Source organism: Heliangelus exortis, chromosome 2 (genome assembly GCF_036169615.1).
Source record: "Heliangelus exortis chromosome 2, bHelExo1.hap1, whole genome shotgun sequence".
Lineage (NCBI taxonomy): Eukaryota > Metazoa > Chordata > Aves > Apodiformes > Trochilidae > Heliangelus > Heliangelus exortis.
Genome location: NC_092423.1, coordinates 5,733,695 through 5,754,682, shown reverse-complemented (window position 1 = coordinate 5,754,682; position 20,988 = coordinate 5,733,695). Strand labels below are relative to the sequence as shown.

At 47.2% G+C, this 20,988-nt stretch overlaps 1 protein-coding gene across 4 annotated transcripts in view; it reads left to right on the top strand.

Moving 5' to 3' along the window:
* The window catches only part of XIRP1 (xin actin binding repeat containing 1), a 35,135-nt gene extending 14,459 nt beyond the window's left edge, over window positions 1–20,676 (top strand). For 3 of the 4 annotated variants that reach the window (XM_071734637.1, XM_071734635.1, XM_071734638.1), the window contains 3 exons: window positions 9,118–9,272; window positions 10,304–10,357; window positions 11,995–20,676. In XM_071734637.1, the coding sequence (XP_071590738.1) occupies window positions 9,118–9,272; window positions 10,304–10,357; window positions 11,995–19,680 (7,895 nt within the window). In that variant the 3' untranslated portion in view covers window positions 19,681–20,676. Of the gene's footprint in view, window positions 1–4,237; window positions 4,576–9,117; window positions 9,273–10,303; window positions 10,358–11,994 lie in introns of those variants that run through there. The other variant, XM_071734639.1, reaches the window with a different exon arrangement.
* Window positions 20,677–20,988: the final 312 nt, after the last annotated feature.

Genomic DNA, 20,988 nt, shown 5'->3' with positions numbered 1-20,988 from the left:
GCTGGTAGACACCCAACTGACTACAAGCCAGCAGTGTGCCCAGGTGGCCAAAAAGGCCACCAGCATCCTGGCTTGTGCCAGCAACAGGGTGGCCAGCAGGAGGAGGGAAGTGATTGTGCCCATGTTCTTGGTCCACTGGAGAGTGGACCTGGAGCTGTGCTCAGTTCTGGGCCCCTCATTACAAAAAAAAAAAAAAAAAAAGGACATTGAGGTGCTGGAGCAGGTCCAGAGAAGGGTGGTGAAGAAGTCCTATGGAGAAGAAGTCCTATGAGGAGAGGCTGAGGGAACTGGGGTTGTTTAGTTTGGAGAAGAGGGGGCTGAGATTTAGACTGGATAACAGGGAGAATTTCTTTACTGAAAAAGTGGTCAGGCACTGAAACAGGCTGCCCCAAGGCAGTGGTGGGGTCACTGTCCTGGAAGGTACTAAAAACCCTGTAGATGTGGCACTTCAGGACAAGACCTGGTGGGCATGTTGGGCTTTTTCTGGGTTGATGGTTGTGCTCAGTGATCTTGGATGTCTTTTCCAACAGTGACAGTTCTGTGATTCTCCACCCCAATGGTGTCACTGGCAATTTGCCTCATTCAGAAACAATTGGACATGCTGGGGAAACTCAACAGCTACAAGTGGGCTGGGGTTTTCTCTTTAAAAGATACTGCTACCTCATTTATTTTTATTTTTATTTTTGCTAGGGCTGTTTCTTCCAAAACAGCATCAAGTTTGTCTCTGCTGACAGTAATAAAGAGCTGACAGCAGCATGGAAACACCGTGACAAGAATAGAAAGCAAAGGCAGGGAAGCAGCAGCTCCTCAGAGTTCTATGGTATCCGTGCTATGCCCCTGCATAACCACCATGGAATGGCAAAGAAATGCTTAAAGATGCACAGCTCAGCCCTGATCCCAGCCCTGCTCTGCATCCTGGGTGGGATGTGTGGCCAGTGATGCTCATAAGGGTTAATGTCTGCACAAACATTCCCAAGGTATCTCTTGGTGCTGGTTAGAGAGGGCTTCCCTTAAAAGGTCTGGTATTTGTGCCATGCTGAGAAGCCCTCTCCCCAGGCAGAGGTTATTCCCATGGGTAGCTAGGTGTTGATTTCCCTGGAGAAGGAAAGATGATGAGAGATGGAGAGGTGGAAGCTGCTGTCACAAGTGGTCATCCTGTTTTGGGGTCTTCAAGGGCTGAGATGCTGCTCTATGGGAGCAGGGAGAACACTTACAAGGACATGGATTCTGGCAGGGGGTCAGGGATAACCCAGTCCTGCTGCCAGCCAGCAGTCAGGTGGTAGAGAGAAACAAAGAAATCAAAGTAACTCTCACTGGGTGTCAAGCAGGGATGTTTATCAGGGGGAAAAAAACCCAACCAAACAAAAAAAAAACCAAATGTGTAAGTCATAGATAAAGAGGGGAGGAGGATAGTGCCAGTGTGATGGGGACATGATACACACTCCCCTCTAGCAGAGGATTGTGGTGGGTATCAAGACCCCACTGATGCACAGCCAGGGAGAAGGATCTGTTAAACATCTGCTCAGCCTTTCTTAACCCTTTAAAATGTGGGAGGCATATGGAGAAGGAGGCAATGCCAACTGGGTACTCAGGACTGCATCAGCTTTGTCACTTAGCATCCCAAAAGCAGGATGGGCAGCCCAGGGGGTGTCAAAAGCCTTCCCGAGGCACTTAGCATCCCAAAAGCAGGACAGGCAGCCCAAGGGGTGTCAAAAGCAAAGACAATCCCACAGCAGTTGGCCCATTCAAGAAGACCACGTCCCCAACCAACAATGCCACTCAGCTGTCTCCCAGAGCTTCTTGGCATTTTTTGGTACCAGGAATAGAGTCATCCACATTCCTGGATTTTTGCAAAGCCCAGAAATAGCCCTGAGATGCCTTGAGGCAAATATTCAGCTCTGCCTGAGGCTAAATTTTCCCTGCTCTTCTTGGGAGCTGTTTAAATTACCTGGGTGTTGTGATGCTGCTCCCAAAAAGGAGAAGTCCAGCTGACTCTGAGGAGCCAAAAGTATTTGCAGAAGTGACTGGAGATCATGAAACTTCAGTTCAGAGGTGCTGGAAACTGTAAAGAGATCTGATTTTGAAACTCAAGTGTGGAAAAAGACACTCTTCAGTAGCTATTTTTTTCCTTCACCCCATCCCACCCCCTCAGATTTGCAAATGCAACTTTACACAGGTGCAAGATGTTGCTTGTTTGTCTGTAATTTAGACAATTTCTAAAGCATGAAATGATATTTTAAATATCATTTCCTCTTCAACAAAGATGCTCATTTTTAAATTTTACTTATTTGTTTAGCACTTTCCCCTGATTCTGGTGCTTTTCTTTTCATCCCATTTCCCAGCCCAGAATTCATACACTAGCTCTATGCACCAGAGCTGCTCAAGTGATTACAACATAGGGCTTACAGACAGCACAAAATCTTCCTTAGAACCTTTCAAAAAATAATTTATTTCTATTTTTTCATGTGCAGGAGTCATTACAGAAATCTATTGTATATGATGCTGTACAAACTTATTTGAAATGGCAAGGTCTACTCATGACAGTTTGGAATCTGGAAAAAAAAAAGTGCTGTTAAGGTGTATGATTTTTGGATTTTTGTTATCTGACTGTACTCAGTAGTGTTCTTACACTGGGCTTGGTGAGCTGAGCATGTGGAAATCTCAGTTCTCAGTTTTAAACACTGATTTCTGAGTTATAACAAAAAAAGTAACTTAGGCCAAAACATTCAGAAAACAGATGACTTTTTTTTTTCTTTTAAAGAAAAAGGAAGAAAAAAAAAGAAAGAAAAAAAAAAAGTCAAACCTGTTCACAGTTTCCACTGTCACACAATTGGGCAACCCATGGCAAAAAGAAAAAGCTAGGTTTTCAGATCCTCACTGTCCTTTGTAGAACAGAAAATGAGAGAAAACATGAAAACACTGCAGTCTGCAAACAGCAAAGTGTGACCCTGCAGGCAGAAGGGAACACTCATGAGGATAAGCAGGATTTTTTTGGAGTATCACAGGTCCTCACTCTTTACTGGACTCTGCCTAAAATCCCTTGATATACCTGCTGCAGCCTTATCCCATCTTTTTTCCCCCTCCTTTGGAAAATATAGCACATGACATTTTAACATGCACTAAAGCCTGAAGAGCAGGTCATGAGGCCAAGGAGAAATAGCTTGAGATGTTCTCCTCTTCCCAGTCCCTCATCCTCCCAGCACCACCCTTCCCCACCAGCCCTTTGCTGCATCATCCAGGGACCACACACCCTCTCATCAGCCTCCAAACTCTTCCCACCCACCTTTGGAGTGTCTCTCCTCCAGCAGAGATTCCCCATGAACCAAGGCCTCCAGCACAGGGGTTGGGGCCAGAGATTTAAATTTTTCCTCACTGACTGAGCATCACCAATGAGCTTCCAGCCTCCCGGATTAAGCTGCAGCACTGGTTTTCCAGTCAGCTTTTATGGGTGCTCACTCATCTGAGCAAATTCCCTCAGCCCAGTCGTGGAGTGTTGCTGGTATTTAGGAACCACTTTTGTCAGGGGACCAATTCTCTGGGAGGCAAAGCTGGGGTAAGGATGGGATGGGTGGGATTCAACACATGCAGCTCCCACATCGAGGGGTAGAGGGATTTGGAAAGGGGGTTCCCATCTGCAAGGATGAGCTTCCAGCTTCAGGAAGAGGACACTGGGCTGTTGAGGTTTTGCTGACACACTGGAGACAAGCAGGAGGGAATGGGGATGAATGTCCAGCTGCACTGCCTGAGTCAGGAGACCCACCTGGTAATGACCACCCAATTGGGAGTAACCCACAGACCATCCCAGGTAGGAAGGAACAGCAGAAATCGCCCCATATTCCCAGGAAACAGCCATCCTGGAGCTCTACAAACCCAGGAACATTTCCATCCCTTTGGAAAACAGAATCCCTTTCACACTGTGAAAAAATAACTGTTTTCCTGCCCTGATTTCTCTGATGTTAAGAAGCTCCAGGACCTGGGTGTCTTTGTTCCCACTGGCCATCAAGGACTTTGAGTCGTGTGCCATGGGATGTCTCGCAATACCCAAACCCTGGGACAGCCAGGGTGTGAGACCATCACACATGTGCCAGACCATGTCTCTTGAAGCAAACCCAAGGCTGATCTGCAAGAGGACAAATGTCAAGCAGCCACTGAGCAGATGAGGGAGGATGCTGGACTTGGATGGGATGGGATAGGATGCTCTCCAGAGCGTCTCTCTCTTTGGAGGTGGACAGAACCCTGCCACAACTTCCACCACCAGATTCTCCCTTTCCCTCCAGCTCATGGAAGCCCCGTGTGAGCTGATCTCATGCCCCATTACACAAGCCCCAGCCCATGGACAGCCGTGGGGTGCTCACAGCGACACAAAAGGCTTTGCTTAAAAGCTGTGTTTGCTCAGGGTGGCTGATTTTGGGAGCAAAGCTGATGACATGTGGTTGGCCAGGCAAGCCAGGAGACTGCTGCTGAGCTTGCAGCTTCCTTTTTTAATAGGTGACTCAGGCACTCAGTAGCTCACTGGGGTTGGTGGTGGGAGCTGAGCTGAGGAGTGCCAGCAGCAGAGGTGGTGGACACCAACAGGTGGGTGGAATTGTTTCTCTATTGGATAAAGTGATTTAAATAGAAAGCAGAGTGTGCAGGAGCTGCCGTGTTACTGGTGAGGTGGGTTTTCCTTGGAGGAAGGAGGGGGATAATGTGTTGTTAGTGATTTGTTTTCCACTTGTTGGGAGCTGCCTGTCAGATGTAACGTGACTGCACTTCAAGAGATCTGTAATATTATCTTCAGGGGGAGACAGCAGTTGAGTGATTTATGGGCAATAACTGAAGAGGAAGTGAGTGAATGTTTAGATGAATATTCAAGTCTTTTTCCCCCTCTTGCTTTGCTTTTCCCCCTGTGCCTAGAAAGATTGGTGAGTACAGATAAACATGAGGAATGATTTTCCCCCATTGCAAAGTTTCCAGGTCCCACATCCCTCACTGCTCTCGGGCTGATGGAGCAGAGAGGCTGTAAACTGAGCCAGAGCTGCACATAAGCGGGGCAAGGGAAGAGCTAAAGAAACCCTGACAGCTGCTCCCTGTGCACAGTCCTCTCATTGCAGCCCCTCACATGAAATGTGCAGATTCATCCGGCGCCAGACGCTGCCACCAAGGACATTTTGCCGACAAAGCTCAGCAGGGAGGAGCAATCCCCATATCCCTGACTTAGCCACCAGCTCCATCACCTGCCGTGCCAGCCCCTGGATGGGATGGGAGGAGGGGGTCCTCAGGAGCTTTTTTCTTCTCTTTTAGCTCACGGGAGATGCTTTAATGATTGAAGGATCAGGTTTAAAATCCCACAGGCAGTGCCGGTCAATCAGCGCCGTGCGGGATGCATCACTCAGCACTGGGATGGATGCTGAACACGTCAGGGAGGCCCTTTTGCTCAGCAAGGCAGAAAAGTGGAGACTTGCACAGGTTTCCTAAGAGGCTTCCATGATGCCTTCCGTTTCATACACAACAAATAACATGCTTAGCTGGCTCTGCATAACATCATCTTTTGGCTTCACGCGAGCATCCCAGGCTAGGAAGGTCTCTCATCCCTCCCAGATGATGCTGAGCAGTGGTACTGTGCTCACAACTCTTGAGATGTCCTAGGTTCTGGCTGGACCCCACTGTTAGCAGCACACACATTGATTCTTGGTTGTGGAATGAACTGTTGTTCTTTCTCTCTTATCTATAATTAGCAATTAGAGGTTGGCAGCAGCCTGCTTCATCAGGCAGAGTCATGTGGAGCCACCAGAGTTTCTGCCTGCCCAGTGGGTTTGAACAGCCCCTAGTTAGGGCAGGCAGTTTTGTGAGAAGTGATAAGCAGAGAGCTGTGCACTGCAAAAAAATGTAGGGGGAAAAAAAAAAACAAAAAACAAAAAAAACAAAAAAACAAAGGCAGCAATAAGGGGGAAGGCTTCAATGAAAGGATTGTGTCTAATTATAGCCATCATTAAAACAGAACCCCTGTGGCCCTTCATCCATCCAAGCTAACAAATGAAGGACTAGGAGGCACTGGGACTGTGTTATTTTCCACTGCATGAACTGGAAATCTTCCTTCAGCTGTGTTATTCCCTCTTGTCTGGAGGGGCACATTGCCCTTCTTTGTGCAGCATCTCACCCCACAAGCCCATGGGCCAATACAAATTATATCAGCTCAGAGATATTACCCATAGCCTGGGTAGGAAAAGACCATTAAACATCACCAGTGCAGCTCCAGGACATGGAGATGCTTTTCCTAAGCACGTAGCACCAAAAAGGGTAAGAGCAGAACTGGTCATGTCAGCCTGAGCAGGGTCCCTGCCTTGCTGTGAAGTGCTCCCAGCTGTCAGAGGGTTTTTTTAAGAGTTTTTTCAGTGTGGCCATGCCCTTGCCAAGGACTTTTTCATTTTCACGTGTTCATTTTCCCAAGCAGAAAGGCTGCAAAGCTCTGTTTGGGTTTCTTTCTGCTGTAAAGCTATCAAGGGTGACTCTCCCCAGCTCTTTTCATTGCTCTTCCTGGGAGGCTTGGGAATGTCTCATTACCTTGCAAAGAAGAAAGTTTTTTGGTTGTTTTTTCCAGACTGCTTGGACCCCTTTTGCCTTTCCAGTGAGTAAGCCAGAAATGTAGGAGAAAAGAGATTCCCAGACAAAATTTTTCAAAGCTGTCTTCAAAGTTCTCTGCAGTTATCTCAGCCCATGCTTCAGTGTTTTTCTCACAGGGTGCAGCCATAATAAGGAAAGACCATGAAATCCAAGGTACCCTTGCTGGCAATTACTTCATTTTTTTCCTTTTTAGGGATTGTAGTCCTTCAAATTTGTCCCTCTAACCTCCAATTGGAGGGAGAAGCCCATTGCAGGAGGAAGAGAGAGGGGCTTGTGTGAGCAGCTATCAGCAGAGGTTCCTGTAAAATCTGTCCCAGCCATGCCTTTACCTTCTCCTCCCCATTTCCAGGATGATGTTCATCTCAAAAAGCCAGGCATCTAGTCAATATCTGGGGTCTTTTGAGCAGAGTGGGGAAAAACTGATGCAATCAGAGGGTGGTTTGTCTTACAGCCTTGCAGACTATCTCAAGCTGCACCAAATCACAAACCTGCTCCAGGGTTTCCACTGCCTCCACTGGTTGTACATGGATAATTTATTCTGACTCAGTGTTTAAGCTGTGGACATCAGAAATCAGGGACAGAGGTCCCATATTTGCATGTAAACTTAGAAAAAAAAAAAAAAAAAAAAAAAGGAAAAGAAAAACATTAAGGAGCTATCTTTTTCTGTTTCCTCCCCTGGTGTCCCAGTGACCTCTGGCAGAACTGGACAGCTAAATCCCTTTTGCATCCAGCTGTTTCCTCATGGATCCAGCCTCAAAATGCCTGTGCATCTGCAGGAGCAGCTGGAACCAAGGACAAAAAAAATCTTGGGGTTTGGCACCTTCCAGCAGCACACTGGCCAATGTCTGACAAGGTGACTGGGGTCCCTCTGCTCTTATTTCAGTGGCTTTTTGGTGCCTGTGTGTCCCTTTAGGAACTCTTCTTTCATTTGAAGCACTAGCTCCTGGAATCCTACGAGTGGATGAAATTAGCTGGTATTTTAGAAGAAAAAAAATTAAAAAAAAATTTAAAAAAATTTTTTTAAAATAAAAAAAAAAAAAGCAGAGGAAATTGCCTTCAGCATTTAAGAGGAAAACAGGAAAATCTGAACTCATAATCCAGAAAACAGAGAAAGGAGTCTTTAACATTTTTATTTACCAAATCTTGTGATTTTGGGGACTGAGCTGGGAGGGCAAAGAATGCCAGAACTGCTGCAGTGCTTCTAATGTGCACGTATTAAAAAGTACATCAGCCCTTTCCTGGCTGTGCAATCACTGGATTTGTGGAGAGAGAGCCCATTGTTCAAACAGAAAGCATTGCAAATACCACACTAAACCCAAATGCAGCAGTGCAAGCCTGCAGATTAAAGGAGAACCTTCTCGTGTTTTTACAGTGGTAACAGAGAAATCACAGCCCTGATTAACCTGGAGGACTGGGATGCATCCTATAGGTGTAAAGCTCTATGAATCTTTTTTTGGGGGGGGAGGTGGAGAGGGCCATCCTGCTGACACCCAGCAGATAAATGCAAAAAGAAAATTCTTAGCTAGAATTTGGAATTTCTTTGAGAAGTGAAGCCATCTACTTCAGAGCCATTAGATTTTGATATGATCCTCTCTCTGGCAATGGACACAGCTCCCATCCTCAGGGGGAGGGGAAGCCCCCACTGCTTAGGGGGATGAAGACCAAGAGGGAGGGAGTACAACAAGGGGGAATGAGGGACCACTATGTGTCCAAAAGTGACTGCTTCAAGTACCCATCCTTCTGTGAACCTCTCAGGAGGTCTGGCCAATAGATCATCTCCCCCTCAAGTAGCCATGAACCTAATAGGGACATCCTCAGCTGTAGTCATCTCCATGGGAAGCATCTAAGCAAAGGTAGTAGGGACACTTAATATCTGGAATATTTCAGCAATGCCTTGCTGGGCCCCAGCAGGTGCCCTATGGGACACCTATGCCACACCTATGCCCTTGGTGTGGCTCAAAATATCAGATCTCTAAACAAAGAGCAGGGTTTGGTCCCCTGGCTGTGCCAAAGGCTCCCTGCCATGTCTCCAGGAAAGTCTTGTACCTTCTTAATTTCTTTGTTCCCAGGGGGCAGATAAAGCCACACGGATTTCAGGCACATTGATGGGAGAGCAATGTAACCATGGAGCAAGAAAAGTGGAAACTAGTTCAAGCTGAACACAAGGAGCTCCTCGAGGTCCTCCAACTTGTTTGGTGATGGCCTTGTCCAGGAGAGCAAGGACAGATGTGGGCTCTGTGCCCCTCCAGCAGGATGGTGGCATCAGGTCGCTGCCCAACACATTACTTCAATCCAATCCCAAAGCCCATTTTATCCATGAAAGAGGTGGAAATGTCCATGTTTTCCCCTGAATCAAAAGGCCATCATGTTAAATTTGGGGGGGGGAGGGGGAGCAGGGTCAGGGGGCTGTGCAGATGGCTGAGGTGCCCTCAGCAGGGATGCTGACACTCCGGGCTGGCCGTGTCCCCACGTCTTTGGCACGGAGCTCACCCCACACGTCTGTCCCTGTTTCAGATGAGAGGACGCGGTCATTTTTAGACATATCAGACAAGAGAAGCCACATACTTCACCAAGGAGGAGGGAGGTCCTCTGCACCCTCCGTGAAGGAGCTGTCTGCTCTCTATCTCTCCCAGACAGCTGCTGCTGACGCCGGCAGCCCCGCACAGCCGGTAAGCATCATCCTCCCCCTCGCAAATCACCAGCGGCATCCCAACAATGTCCCGTCCCAGTAAGTGGTTGTAAGAGGGTGAGAGAGAACATGTCTGCTTTTGTAAGCCTGGTGAAACACAGTGAGTGCTGGGTTTTCCAAAAATGAGCAGCTTTCCCTCGTCCTTTGGCAAATACTCCGTCAATGTTATCGGCGGTGCTGATACGGAAATAAATAGAATCGGAAATTCATAGAATTGGTTTGGTTGGAAAAGACCTTTTAGATCAGCAGGTCCAGCCATTAACCCAGCACTGCCAAGGCCACCACTAAACCATGTCCCTCAGCACCATATCTACACAGCTTTTAAATCCCTCCAGGGATGGTGACTCCACTACTGACCTGGGCAGGGCCTGACAACCCTATCAGTGAAGAAATTGTTCCTAATATCCAACCTAGACCTACCCTGGTACAACTTGATGCTTCTCAGTCTTTCAAGCATGTACCAGGGCTCTGTGGTGGAAGAGTCCAAACTTCAGCAATCCCAAATGAAAAGAAAAAAGTGGAGATTGTGATTGGAAAACTACAAGAAGTAGTTGGAAGTAGTTAGAAGTCTAAGGAAAAAAAAAAGTAAATAAAATAAACACAATTTCAAAATAATTAATTACATAGACCATAATGTGATTACAAATGTAGATCAGTTTTAATTTTTAAAATATTGGAAGTAATACCAATATATAGGCTAAATCAAACTTGGGAGAAATCAGTGCTTGTTTTGGTTTTCCCCCAGCTCTAAAGCAAATGTGTCTGAGGATTTGTTTGTTGACTGGGACTTTTGGAAACTTTTTCTTGACTTTTGGAAAAAAATATTTCTGACTGACCTGGAATAAGATTGGGTTTTGCAGCTGTACAGAGCTGCCAGTGAACCAAAAAAAAAACCCCTCACTTGTAATGACTGCCAGGTCTCTAGCTGACACTCAGATATAAATATATATATGTATAGTTAACACATCTTCCTGTGAAGTTTGATGTCATTTCTCTTCGTGTCTTTTCCAGATTACTGTGAAGGACAACTCCATTCACTCTCCTTACAGACAGAAAAAAATCAAGGTAGGAAATATTCAAGATAAGCACTGTTATCTAACCAAGTGTTTGTGGACTGTGGTGGAGTGTGATTTAAATACCCACACAAGGCAGTGAGGAGCGCTCTTGTTCTGAATATAGCTATCAGCTGCTTGGTTGCCCTTCCCCACCTTTACAAGTTCTTCACAGATCAAAAAAAAAACAAACCAACAAACAAACAAACCCAAAAATACTTTCAAAATGCATTCAAAATTTGTTGGCTCATGTTTGAAGATCTTCCTTTTACACATGCTGCAAAATACACCGATTTCGGTATTCTGGAGTGTTTTGTTGCTTTGGGTTTTGCTTTTTTTTTTTTTACTAATGTTCAATACTTATTTTTAGCCAGAACAATCTGTGTGTAACAGAGTGAAATAACACCACACGCCATTGCTTTGAGCAACAACTAATAATATTCCTGGCATAACTCTGCAGACGTAACCCCACAGGCATGCCAAGGGTCAGCAGATCTGTTTACAGAAAGGAAAGCCACCAGGATTACAGTCCCCGTTAGATAATGATTATCAGCCTCAGCTACCTTACCTCTGGATAAATTCTGAGCCAGAGCAGGTCGCAGGTATTTCCATGCAGCAGTTGGCACCCAGGCCTCCCAACTGAGGAGGAAAAAAAAAAATACAGAAAGTGAGGCTCCAGAGTAGGCTGAACAACCATGGTCCATCGCATCAGGGCTGTACCAACCCTGCAGTGAATTCAGGCTGAGGTCAGGCCAACGGAATGTCAACAGATCTAATTTTTGGTGGGCTCCATCTTCAGGTGTTATCCAAATCTCTGGTGTTTCAGCCTTGTTTTTTCCTCCTGAAAGAGACCAGAATTTGGGCTGCTAATGCCAGCATTTTGTAGAACTTAGTCAGCCTCATGCCTGTACAAGTCTGCAAGTCAAAAGCACTTTATTTAGGTCTCCAAAGGTGCTGTGCATCTATTCTTATGTAGAGGATGACATGGGGTACACCTGTGAGTCCAACAGAAAACTTTGTTAATCAGACAAATGTCCCTCATTCCTGTGAGATGGGTAGCCCATGGTGCTACCAAAAGCCCCTCACTGCCCCAGAATTTGATGAGGCTGTCCTCATCAAATCTGTTTGAGGCTTTTGATTTAGTTCCCTCTGCCCACTTTATTCTAGAGGACTCTTCAGAAACAGCACCTTGGCTTTCTCCTGCACCATATCCTATATTCTCAGACTCTCCACAGGTCCTCACACTGCCCTGGATACTTGGGAGCAAAAAGGAGAAGTAAATTTTTAGCTTGCTACTCCAAAGACAGCCTTCTTCACATTATTCTTGTGGTCCCCCTCTTTTGTCACAGTCCAAACTGGGCACCCCTGTTATGCTGTAGCTGGACCGAACCCTGGGGACTGTAGAGTAACCACCCCACATGCCTGGATTAGAGACCTTGCTTTAGAGTGCATTGATGTGGAAGCAGAGCTAACCCCAAGCCTGGTGTGATGCTTTGGAGTGCTGTTGTGCTACTGAACCAAAGGTATGGAGCTCAGTAGGTGCATGGATTTGCCTTCTTGGCTGCCTTTTCCCTTTGCCATTCTTGCTATTAACAGCCACGGGGTTGGGGGTGAGAGGTGATGCTGACGTTTAAAACTGTTTCCCTAAAGATGTCAGAAGCTCAGAAATCATCTAATGGTGCCATCAAGAAAATGGAGGACGACCTACCTCCCCCTCCTGCCCTTGGCTCAATCCAGGCCATCACTCCAGGGAGCCAGGATCTCAACCTGCTCCCTGTGCCTCCTCCAAAGCAAGCTTTCTCCAAGTTCTACCAGCAACGTCAAGTGAACGAGCTGAAGAGGCTCTACAGACACATGCATCCTGAGCTCAGGAAGAATTTGGAAGAAGCTGTGACTGAGGACCTGGCAGAAATGCTCAATACTGAAGATCTCAGTGCACAGGCATCTGTGAACTTGGACAAAGTCCTTCCAGGAGAGGTTCAGTCCATGCGCTGGATCTTTGAGAACTGGGCACTTGACTCCATCGGGGACCATCAAGCCACAAAGAAGCTGGCAGAAGAAGAGATCATTCCTGGTGGGGATGTGAAAAGTACTTCCCTGATGTTTGAAAATCAGGCAATCAATGGGGACAGTTTGTCAACATCATCTAAGGTATCAGAAACAGACCTTGCCAGAGGGGATGTCCATACTGCTCGGTGGCTGTTTGAAACCCAACCACTGGACTTATTAAACAAAAGGTATTCAGATGACACAGAAGTCCAGGAGGCAGTTCTCAAGGAGCCTGTCCAGGGAGGTGATGTGAAAGGTGCCAGGCAGCTCTTTGAAGCACAGTCCTTGGATGCCATAGGACGCTGCTGCTCGGTGGAGGAGAAGAGCATCCTACAACTCAAGTCAGAAATCCAGGAGCTAAAAGGTGATGTGAAGAAGACCATCAGGCTATTCCAAACAGAGCCTCTCTGTGCCATCAGAGACAAAACTGGGAACATCCATGAAATCAAGTCTGTCTGCCGGGAGGAAATTCAGAGTAATGCAGTCAGAACAGCTCGCTGGCTGTTTGAGACTCAGCCCCTGGATACCATCAACAAGGACACTTCCAAAGTGCAAATAATCCGTGGAATTTCACTGGAAGACATTGGAAGGCCAGATGTCAGTGGAGCAAGGTGGATATTTGAAACTCAGCCTCTGGATGCCATCAAAGAAATCACAGTTGAGGAACAGGATTTCAAGGCTTCAACAGATTTTGTCACAGGGGCAGATGTCAGTAAGCAGCGAATGCTCTTTGAGACTCAGACTCTTGATTCTCTGAAAGGAGAAGCTTCAGAAAGTGTCGTAGCTAAAGAACAGGTTATTGGAGGTGACGTGAAATCTACACTCTGGCTATTTGAAACTCAGCCAATGGAAACTCTGAAAGAGAATTTTGAAGTGGGGCGTTTACAGAAATTGGAGCTTTCAGCAGAGGAGAAGGGAGATGTGAAGCAGAGAAAACATGTCTTTGAGACCTGTTCCCTTGGAAGCATCTCCAAGGCATTTGAAGAAGAAACTGAAACCACCAGCATGGAAGAGGTAGTGAAAGGAGATGTGAAGTCTTTCAAGACCCTGTTTGAGACTCTCCCCTTAGACAGCATTAAGCAGGCTGATGCTGAGCCTGTCACCAAAGAAGAGGAGAAGATCCCAGCTGGCAACGTCAAAGCCAACCAAATCCTGTTTGAGACAACACCTCTGTATGCCATCAAGGATAGCTTTGGCAATTTCCACGAAGTCACCTCTGTAAGCAGAGAGCAAATCATCAGTGGTGATGTGAAGAACTACAAATGGATGTTTGAAACCAGGCCCCTGGACCAGTTTGACGAAAGCACCAAGAAGGTGGATATAATACGGGGGATCACAAAACAAGAGGTGGTGGCTGGTGATGTCAGAACAGCCAAGTGGCTTTTTGAAACTCAGCCCATGGATGTCATTCATCACCAAGCCATGGAAGGTGAGGAGCCCCCCACGGTGAAGAGGGAGATCTCCCAGAAGGGAGATGTGAAAACCTGCAGGTGGCTTTTTGAGACCCAGCCCATCCACACCCTGTATGAGAAGGTTGAAAAGAAGCAGGAGGAGGATGGCAGTGTGCCTCAAGCTGATGTGAAGTCATACACATGGATGTTTGAGACTCAGCCTCTGGACTCCCTGAAAGGTGAGGAGGAGCAGTATTTACAAGTCAGCAAGGCATACAGTCAGGAGGAGCTGCAGGGAGTTGATGTCAAAACTGTCAGGCACCTTTTTGAGACTGAACCCTTGGGCAGCAGTGTTGTTGGTGAAACTGACCGAAAGAAAACCATACGGTATTCCAGCCGTGTGGAGATACAGTCTGGGGAAGTGTCTAGAGTCAAGGAGTTCTTTGAAGCTAAGCCCTTGGATACAGCCACCAAACCAGCATCCCAGAAGGATGATGGGACAATTGAAGCTGGATCCGTGCACAAGTTCACTTGGCTCTTTGAGAACTACCCCATGGACTCCCTGAAAGACAGCTCTGAGGGCATCCAGGAAATCCCTCCAGAGAAGGATATGAAGGGGGGAGATGCTGGAGGCAAAAGATTTGTATTTGAGACCTATTCCCTTGACCAGATCCATGATGAAGTGGATGAGACAGAGCTCCAGAAGATCCAAAAAGACACCATGAGCAAAGCTAATGTCAAGTCTTGCACTATGCTCTTTGAAAACCAACCTTTATATGCTATCCAGGACAAAGAGGGGAGATACCACGAGGTCACCTCAGTGCAGAAAGAAGAAATCATGAAAGGTGAAATGAAAGGAGCCCGGTGGTTGTTTGAAACTAAGCCACTGGATCAGATCAAGAAGGAAGAAGAAGTGTTCGTGATTAGGGCTGTTACTCAAGAAGACATCACAAAAGGAGATGTCCAGGCTGCTCGGTGGAAGTTTGAGACAGAACCTCTTGACTCCTTCTCAGCGGGAAAGATGTCTGTGCCCAGAACAGTAGATGATGTGCAGAAGGGAGATGTTCAGTCCAACAAGCAGCTCTTTGAGTCCCAGCAAGTGGGCCAGAAGAAGTATGTGAGGATGGTCAGCGTCAGTGATGTTCAGAGGGGTGATGTGAGGACATCCACTTGGCTTTTTGAGAACCAGCCTGTAGATTCCCTGTATGGGGACGCAGAGAGAGGCTCATCCATCAGTACAGTGCAGAGAGAGGACAGCCAGAAAGGGGACGTAAAACGCTGCACCTGGTTGTTTGAAACCCAGCCAATGGACACCCTGAAGGACCCAGAGGTGACAGCCAGCACGGGGGCTCAAGAAGTGATCCCTCACGCTGATGTGAAAAGTACAACGTGGCTCTTTGAGAGCACACCCTTGGATAAACTTAGTGCTTCTGAAGGTAGCATAGAAACAGAACTGAAAGAAAGGACAATGAAGGAGACTTTAGAGACACTCTGCACTTGCCAGGCTATTCAGCATGATGGGATTCTCATTGAAGCCAATGATATGGAGAGTGTTAAGATGGTGAAGTACCAGCTCGACAGCCCAGGTGCTCCAGAGATCCTGAAAGAGGAGATTGTGGGAGGCCACTTGCAAAGGATCATGCTGCAGCTCCTGCACAGAACCAACGTGGATGCACAGAGTGTGCTGGTGGAGGAGGACAGAGAGGGCAATATCAAAGTAAGCCCACTGCAGCTCCTGGACCAGAGTGAAGCTGTTAAAGGCAAAGAGGACTTGAGTGGAAATGTAGCTAAGGCCTTGCAGGGTCTCCTCAGCCAAGACGCTTCCATTAAAAAGGGGATGGTCTTACAAGAGACAAGGTCAGGATCGATGAAGATGACTCTCTACTCCCTCCTATTCCATTCTGTCCAGCAGAAAGTTGTGAAGGGGGATGTGAAGTCAACGATAGGAAACCTCTTGGCTTCTTCTCAGGAGCAGAAAGCAGCAGCAACCGTTAAACGTGAGGACAATGAGAAGGGAAATGTCCAGCTTTTTGCGAGCTGCATTGAGAAGGGAGATCTAAATTACCTGAAGAATCTCCAGCAGGAGTCAGAGATACAATCTCTCATCTCTTCCCAAGCAGAGCAGGGGGCAGAGGAGGGTGCCCCAGGGGTTGTGCAGGGGGCTAAGATCCATATCTTACCCAATAATGAACAAATCGAGAGATTCATTGCAGAGGGCGAGACAGGGACTATGGAGAGAGCAAAAAGGGTGTTTGCATGTGAAAGTCTGGGCAACGAGGGGACCTTAGAGAGAGAGGCCATGCATGCAGCAGGGGTGACAGGCACCACTGAGCAATGTCTTGAGAAGCCTTTGCCCACAGTGATGGGGAAGGAAGAAATTCTGCCAGGAGGGCTCAAAGTGACTAAAAAGTCAATCCAAAGGGTTTCGGAGGTCAGCAAGAAGGTAGAGAAAGAAGAAGCCACAGCTGCCAGTTTGGTGGAATGCCAAGCTATGACACAAGGCACATTCCCAACCCAAGTGATGGCTCAGAGGGAGGAAGTGGCTGGGAAACAGTGCAGTGGGGTTGCTGGGGAAAGCAGTCAGATGCAGCCGGAAGAAAAGGCCCTCGGGACTGATCTTCAGGCTGCAATGCAAAGCCTGAGGCTAGCAACAGCAGAAGCAAAGAACATTCAACACCATGTCCAGAACAAGCTACAGAGGAACAGGGAGGAGGTCCACATGGCCTGCAGGCAGCAGGCAGCCAGCACAAAGGGGACAGTGACCCTTCAATCCACCGTACATCAACAAGACTCTGCACCTGCCCCACGGGAGAGCACCAGCACTGCCATCAGGACCACCACCACTAGAGTCCAGGAGACATCTAAGACCCACACAAGCATGTCTCAGAAGAGCATAACATCACACAAAAAGGTCAGTGCTTCCGAGGAAGTACAGGGAGGACAACTATTGAGCCAGGAAAGCCCAGCTGTGCCCGGTAGAGATTTTAGCGTTAAGGATGGCCTTTATACTGCCACACCCGTGACAACCTATGTAAACCCTTTGGTTGAGTCTGGTTACAAAGAGCAGCAATCAGTGCAAGAAGAAAGAGATGTTATTGTCAGAGGGGATGTACAGACAGCTCTCAGAGCACTGCAAAGTGCCGCCACAGAACAGCGCCTGGTAGAAAAGGAGGATGTTGTCAGAGGTAATTTAAAAGCCACTCTTCAGTCACTGGAAAAGTCTAACGTTAATGTCTCCAGAGGGGACTTTAAAGCTGCTATGATTTACAGAAATGCAGGGCAGTCCTACTCGGTGTGTAAAAAGAAAAATGAGACTCAAGTCGTTAGTAACCAAACTGCTGTAGTGGCTTCGGGGTCGCAGGCTGATAATGACTTTCCTCCTCCTCCCTCAGTTGCTGTGATGAAAGCAGAGCATTGCTCACCCACAACTAAACCAACAGGAGAATGTGCCCTTCCACTACCAACCAGCAAAGATGAAGCCCCAGGATGTTCTGCACCACTCCAGACCCCTCTTCTTTCCCCCCCTTCTCTGCCCTCCCAACCCGGCGATCAGAACTCTGCAGAGAAGCCCAGGATTCCTCCAAAACCAGAAATTATTGCTCCACCCAAGAAAAAACCTGTTCCTCCTCCAAAACCTGAACATCTCTTACACGGGATATATTCTGCCTCTGCAAGTAATAGCACAAGCAGACCAACCAAACCCACCCCTCCCCCCTTGCCTCCAAAACCTGTGGGCCTGAGGGACATCTGCAAGCCAAATCCTCCCCTTCCTGAGCTGGGAAGGAGCTGCATGGAAGTACGTGAGCAATCAGTCCATGAGGAGTTCCAGGAAAAACACTGCACTTTGGAGTCATCGGTGAACAAGTCTGTCACAGCTCAGGGTATGAGCCCTGAGCAAAAGCCACCAAAAACCACTGCCAAAACTCCTCTTCAAATGGCAGAGGAAAGGTACAAGGCCAGCAAAGGAGGACAAGGAAGGGTGGAATCAGACAGCACCAAGACTTCAAAGACAATGAAAAATGGAGCTCTTGGTTTTGAAGCTGAGCAGGGAATGACAAATGGAAAAGCAGCAGCTCCAAGGAGATGCCCGGGTGGGGTGGTTCAGAAGCATATAGAGATGTGCCAAGATGAGAGCAGGTGCTCATCAGCAGTGCATCCATCCTGTCCTGCTAGAGCACAGACACACAATGTGCCAGGACAGACCGAGCCAAGCACCTCCCCTGTGGGTCACTCCATTCCCCCCAAAAGAGATTACATTGAACAAAATGCCTCATCCAAGATGGAAAGAGAAAGTGTGTCTAATTCTTATGGATTGTGGGATAGTCAGAGAGTCGTGCAGCAGGTGAGTGAGAGGAGGCAAACGTGTCACTCAATGTCCTTCCATCAGCAGTCAGTGAACTCCTATGAAGAGAAAAAGCAGGTGAATAGTGAGCAATTGAAATGTCCTGATGGGAAGGCAGAGGCACCTGCCCAGGAGAAGCCAGAAGTTGTTATGAGAGAAAAAAACAAGAGAGAAACAGAAGATGAGCGTCGGAAGAGGCTGTCAGTACACAAAGAGGAGATCATGAAAGACAATGCCAAGGAGGCCATGGAGATCTTTGAGAACCTCAGGAGACAGGAGGAGCTGCAAGAGATCTTGGCTCGGGTGAGGGAGTTTGAGGAGGAGACAAGTAAAATGGACATGAAAGCTCTGAAGAGCTTCTTTGAGAAGGTCCCTGAGTGGGTTCTTCGTCAAAAGGCCCACCAGGCCAACAGGGCTGAGACATTGGGAAAAGAGGACAGTGACAGTGTCTCCTCCGTGGAGCTGGCATTTGGGGACCTGGAACGAGCAAGTGCTGAGATCGTTCACCTGAAGGAGCAGACCCTTGCCAGGCTTGCAGACATTGAGGAGGCCATCAAGAAAGTCCTTTATTCTGTCTCGAGTCTCAAGTCTGAGTCAGACATTGCTGGGCTTTCAGGGCTGTTCAAGGAATCTCTAGGGAACAGCCAAAGCTCTGTGAGCAGCAGCAATATCCGTAAAATCAGTATTGTCTCAAGCAAAGCCAAGCAGGAGGGAATGACACTGGAGACAGGAGAAGCAGCATCCGTGGAAAGTGCAAAGGTGGCAGAAAAGGCTGAGGCAGCCAAGGCAGAGCTAGAGGTCCCCCGCGTCGTTCAGTCCCGTGTCAGCTCTCCCTCCTCACCTTCCTACATCTCCATTGAGTCTGCTGCCAGGAAACCAACAGAATCACCCAGGACAACACATTCCCCCTGGGACATCCCTTCATCAGACTGTACTGATGCTCCTGGAAAGAAGAATTCTTTTTCTCAGGATACCTTTAGCTCCTTTAACCATCCGTCAGCAGGGTCTGCTGGGCATGACACAACCTCCTTTGAGAAGAGACCAGAGCCAAATCAGTCAAAAGTTGGTCTGGGCTCACCAAAACAGAACACCCTTGGCAATGCCAATCATCCGATGGGTGAGAAAGAGAGGAGCCCTCTGGACACCTCTAAAGGCAGCTGCCAATGTGGGATGAAAGGAGGCTTTTCAGACTACAGGTCCCTGAATACCCCCAGCCCACAAAATCCACGGAGGCAGAAAAGCATCTTGGAGCTGCAGACAGGACCTGATGGGTCCAAGCTCTATGGAGCGACCCGGACTGTCATGGAGCAGTATGAGGAAATGGACCAGTTTGGAAACAAAATCATCACTTCATCCACCACAGTCACCAAGCAGTCTGAGACACAAACAGCTTCCACGTGTGATGTGGTCTCCCATCCCCAGTATGAGGTATCTGCCTCACCTGTGTTCCGGAGGTATGTGAAGAGCCAAGGTGAAGAATTCCACACCAATGGCAGTTTTCAGGAGCCAGGAGTGGTCTTTGTCACCTTTGGCAACTCCAAGACGAAGAAATAGGAGATTCTGGAGAGCAAGAGAGAACTGTATAAGACAAAAGAGAAAGTTCACAACAAAAAAAGAAATAAAATCCTGTTTTATCCACGTTACACACAGGGATTCATCTGCACCCTAAGGACTTCTCAGGGCCATCACCTTGGTGTTTGCACACAGGACAGATGCCACCTGCCTTGACACTGGAGGAGACCACTGGCCCTCACCTGGCCAACCCAACAGACTTGGTGCTGCACCCAGAGCCCTGACACTGTTAGAAGCACAAGGGAAAAAAATCCATCCATGGGTACCTTAGGGTAGCTCCTTCCCCCTAGAGTGTTTGGGAGGTGGGGCAGGGGGGGATTGTTTTGTATCAGGCTTCTCTGTACTAATGCAGAAGAAAGGATAGGTAGGGTCTACAAAAGAACCAATCAATCTGGTACTGACAAAGACCTTGACACTATCTACATTTTCTGATTTCAATACAGCCTTTCCAAGAAGGGCATCCTCAACACAGATATAGGCACATGGAGGTATTGAAGGGTGGGTTGGATAGGTTCTCTTAGCCATTAAGAAAAGGAAAAAAATATATATATCTCAAGATGCTGTCACTGTTGGGGTTGGGGGAGGTATTTGTCAGTTTATTTTTCAGTTCCTGGAAAGTGCTCAATGCTACTGAAAACTGTCAAGCCAAGAACTGAAGCTTTTATCAGTGCTGTTCCCCCGGAGAAAGATGCTATGAAAGATTCTCTGCTTGAGTCAGGATGGTTACTGCTTTTCTTTCTTTATTTTTAGAACTGTAATTTATTATTCAATATATACAAAAAACCTTATCTTAGTATTTCCATGCTTTCATACATGTTTACTGTTTAAATTCATTCTGAGACTTTGTAAAACAATTTTCTTTTTATTATGACTTTGTTTTGTACATCCTCAACTCAAACTTTTAGATATTTTGTGGCTTTTTGGTTTTTTTTAACTTCTATTGCTGCGTTCTGAAGGTAAACATTACCTCTAAAAATACTTTGGTCTGGCTGAGTTTCTTTTGTTGTGTGCTCGTGTCCTTTCAAAGCACCTGGAAATCAACTCTTAGTGAATCAACTGAATTACATATTGAGGGCACTTTAAAATGCTGAAGGGATTAAGTCTACATCTGCTTTACTATGTGGGTGGATTAAAAGCCCTGAAGCAAGCAACATTCTTACTTTTGCATGAGTTGGGACCAGGGTGATGCACATTACCCTGTCCAGGACCCTGTGTAGGGTGATGACCAAGCTGCTGCTTGGTGCTGTGCTCACACCACATTTTGTCCTTAGTTTAGGAATGAGAAGAGGG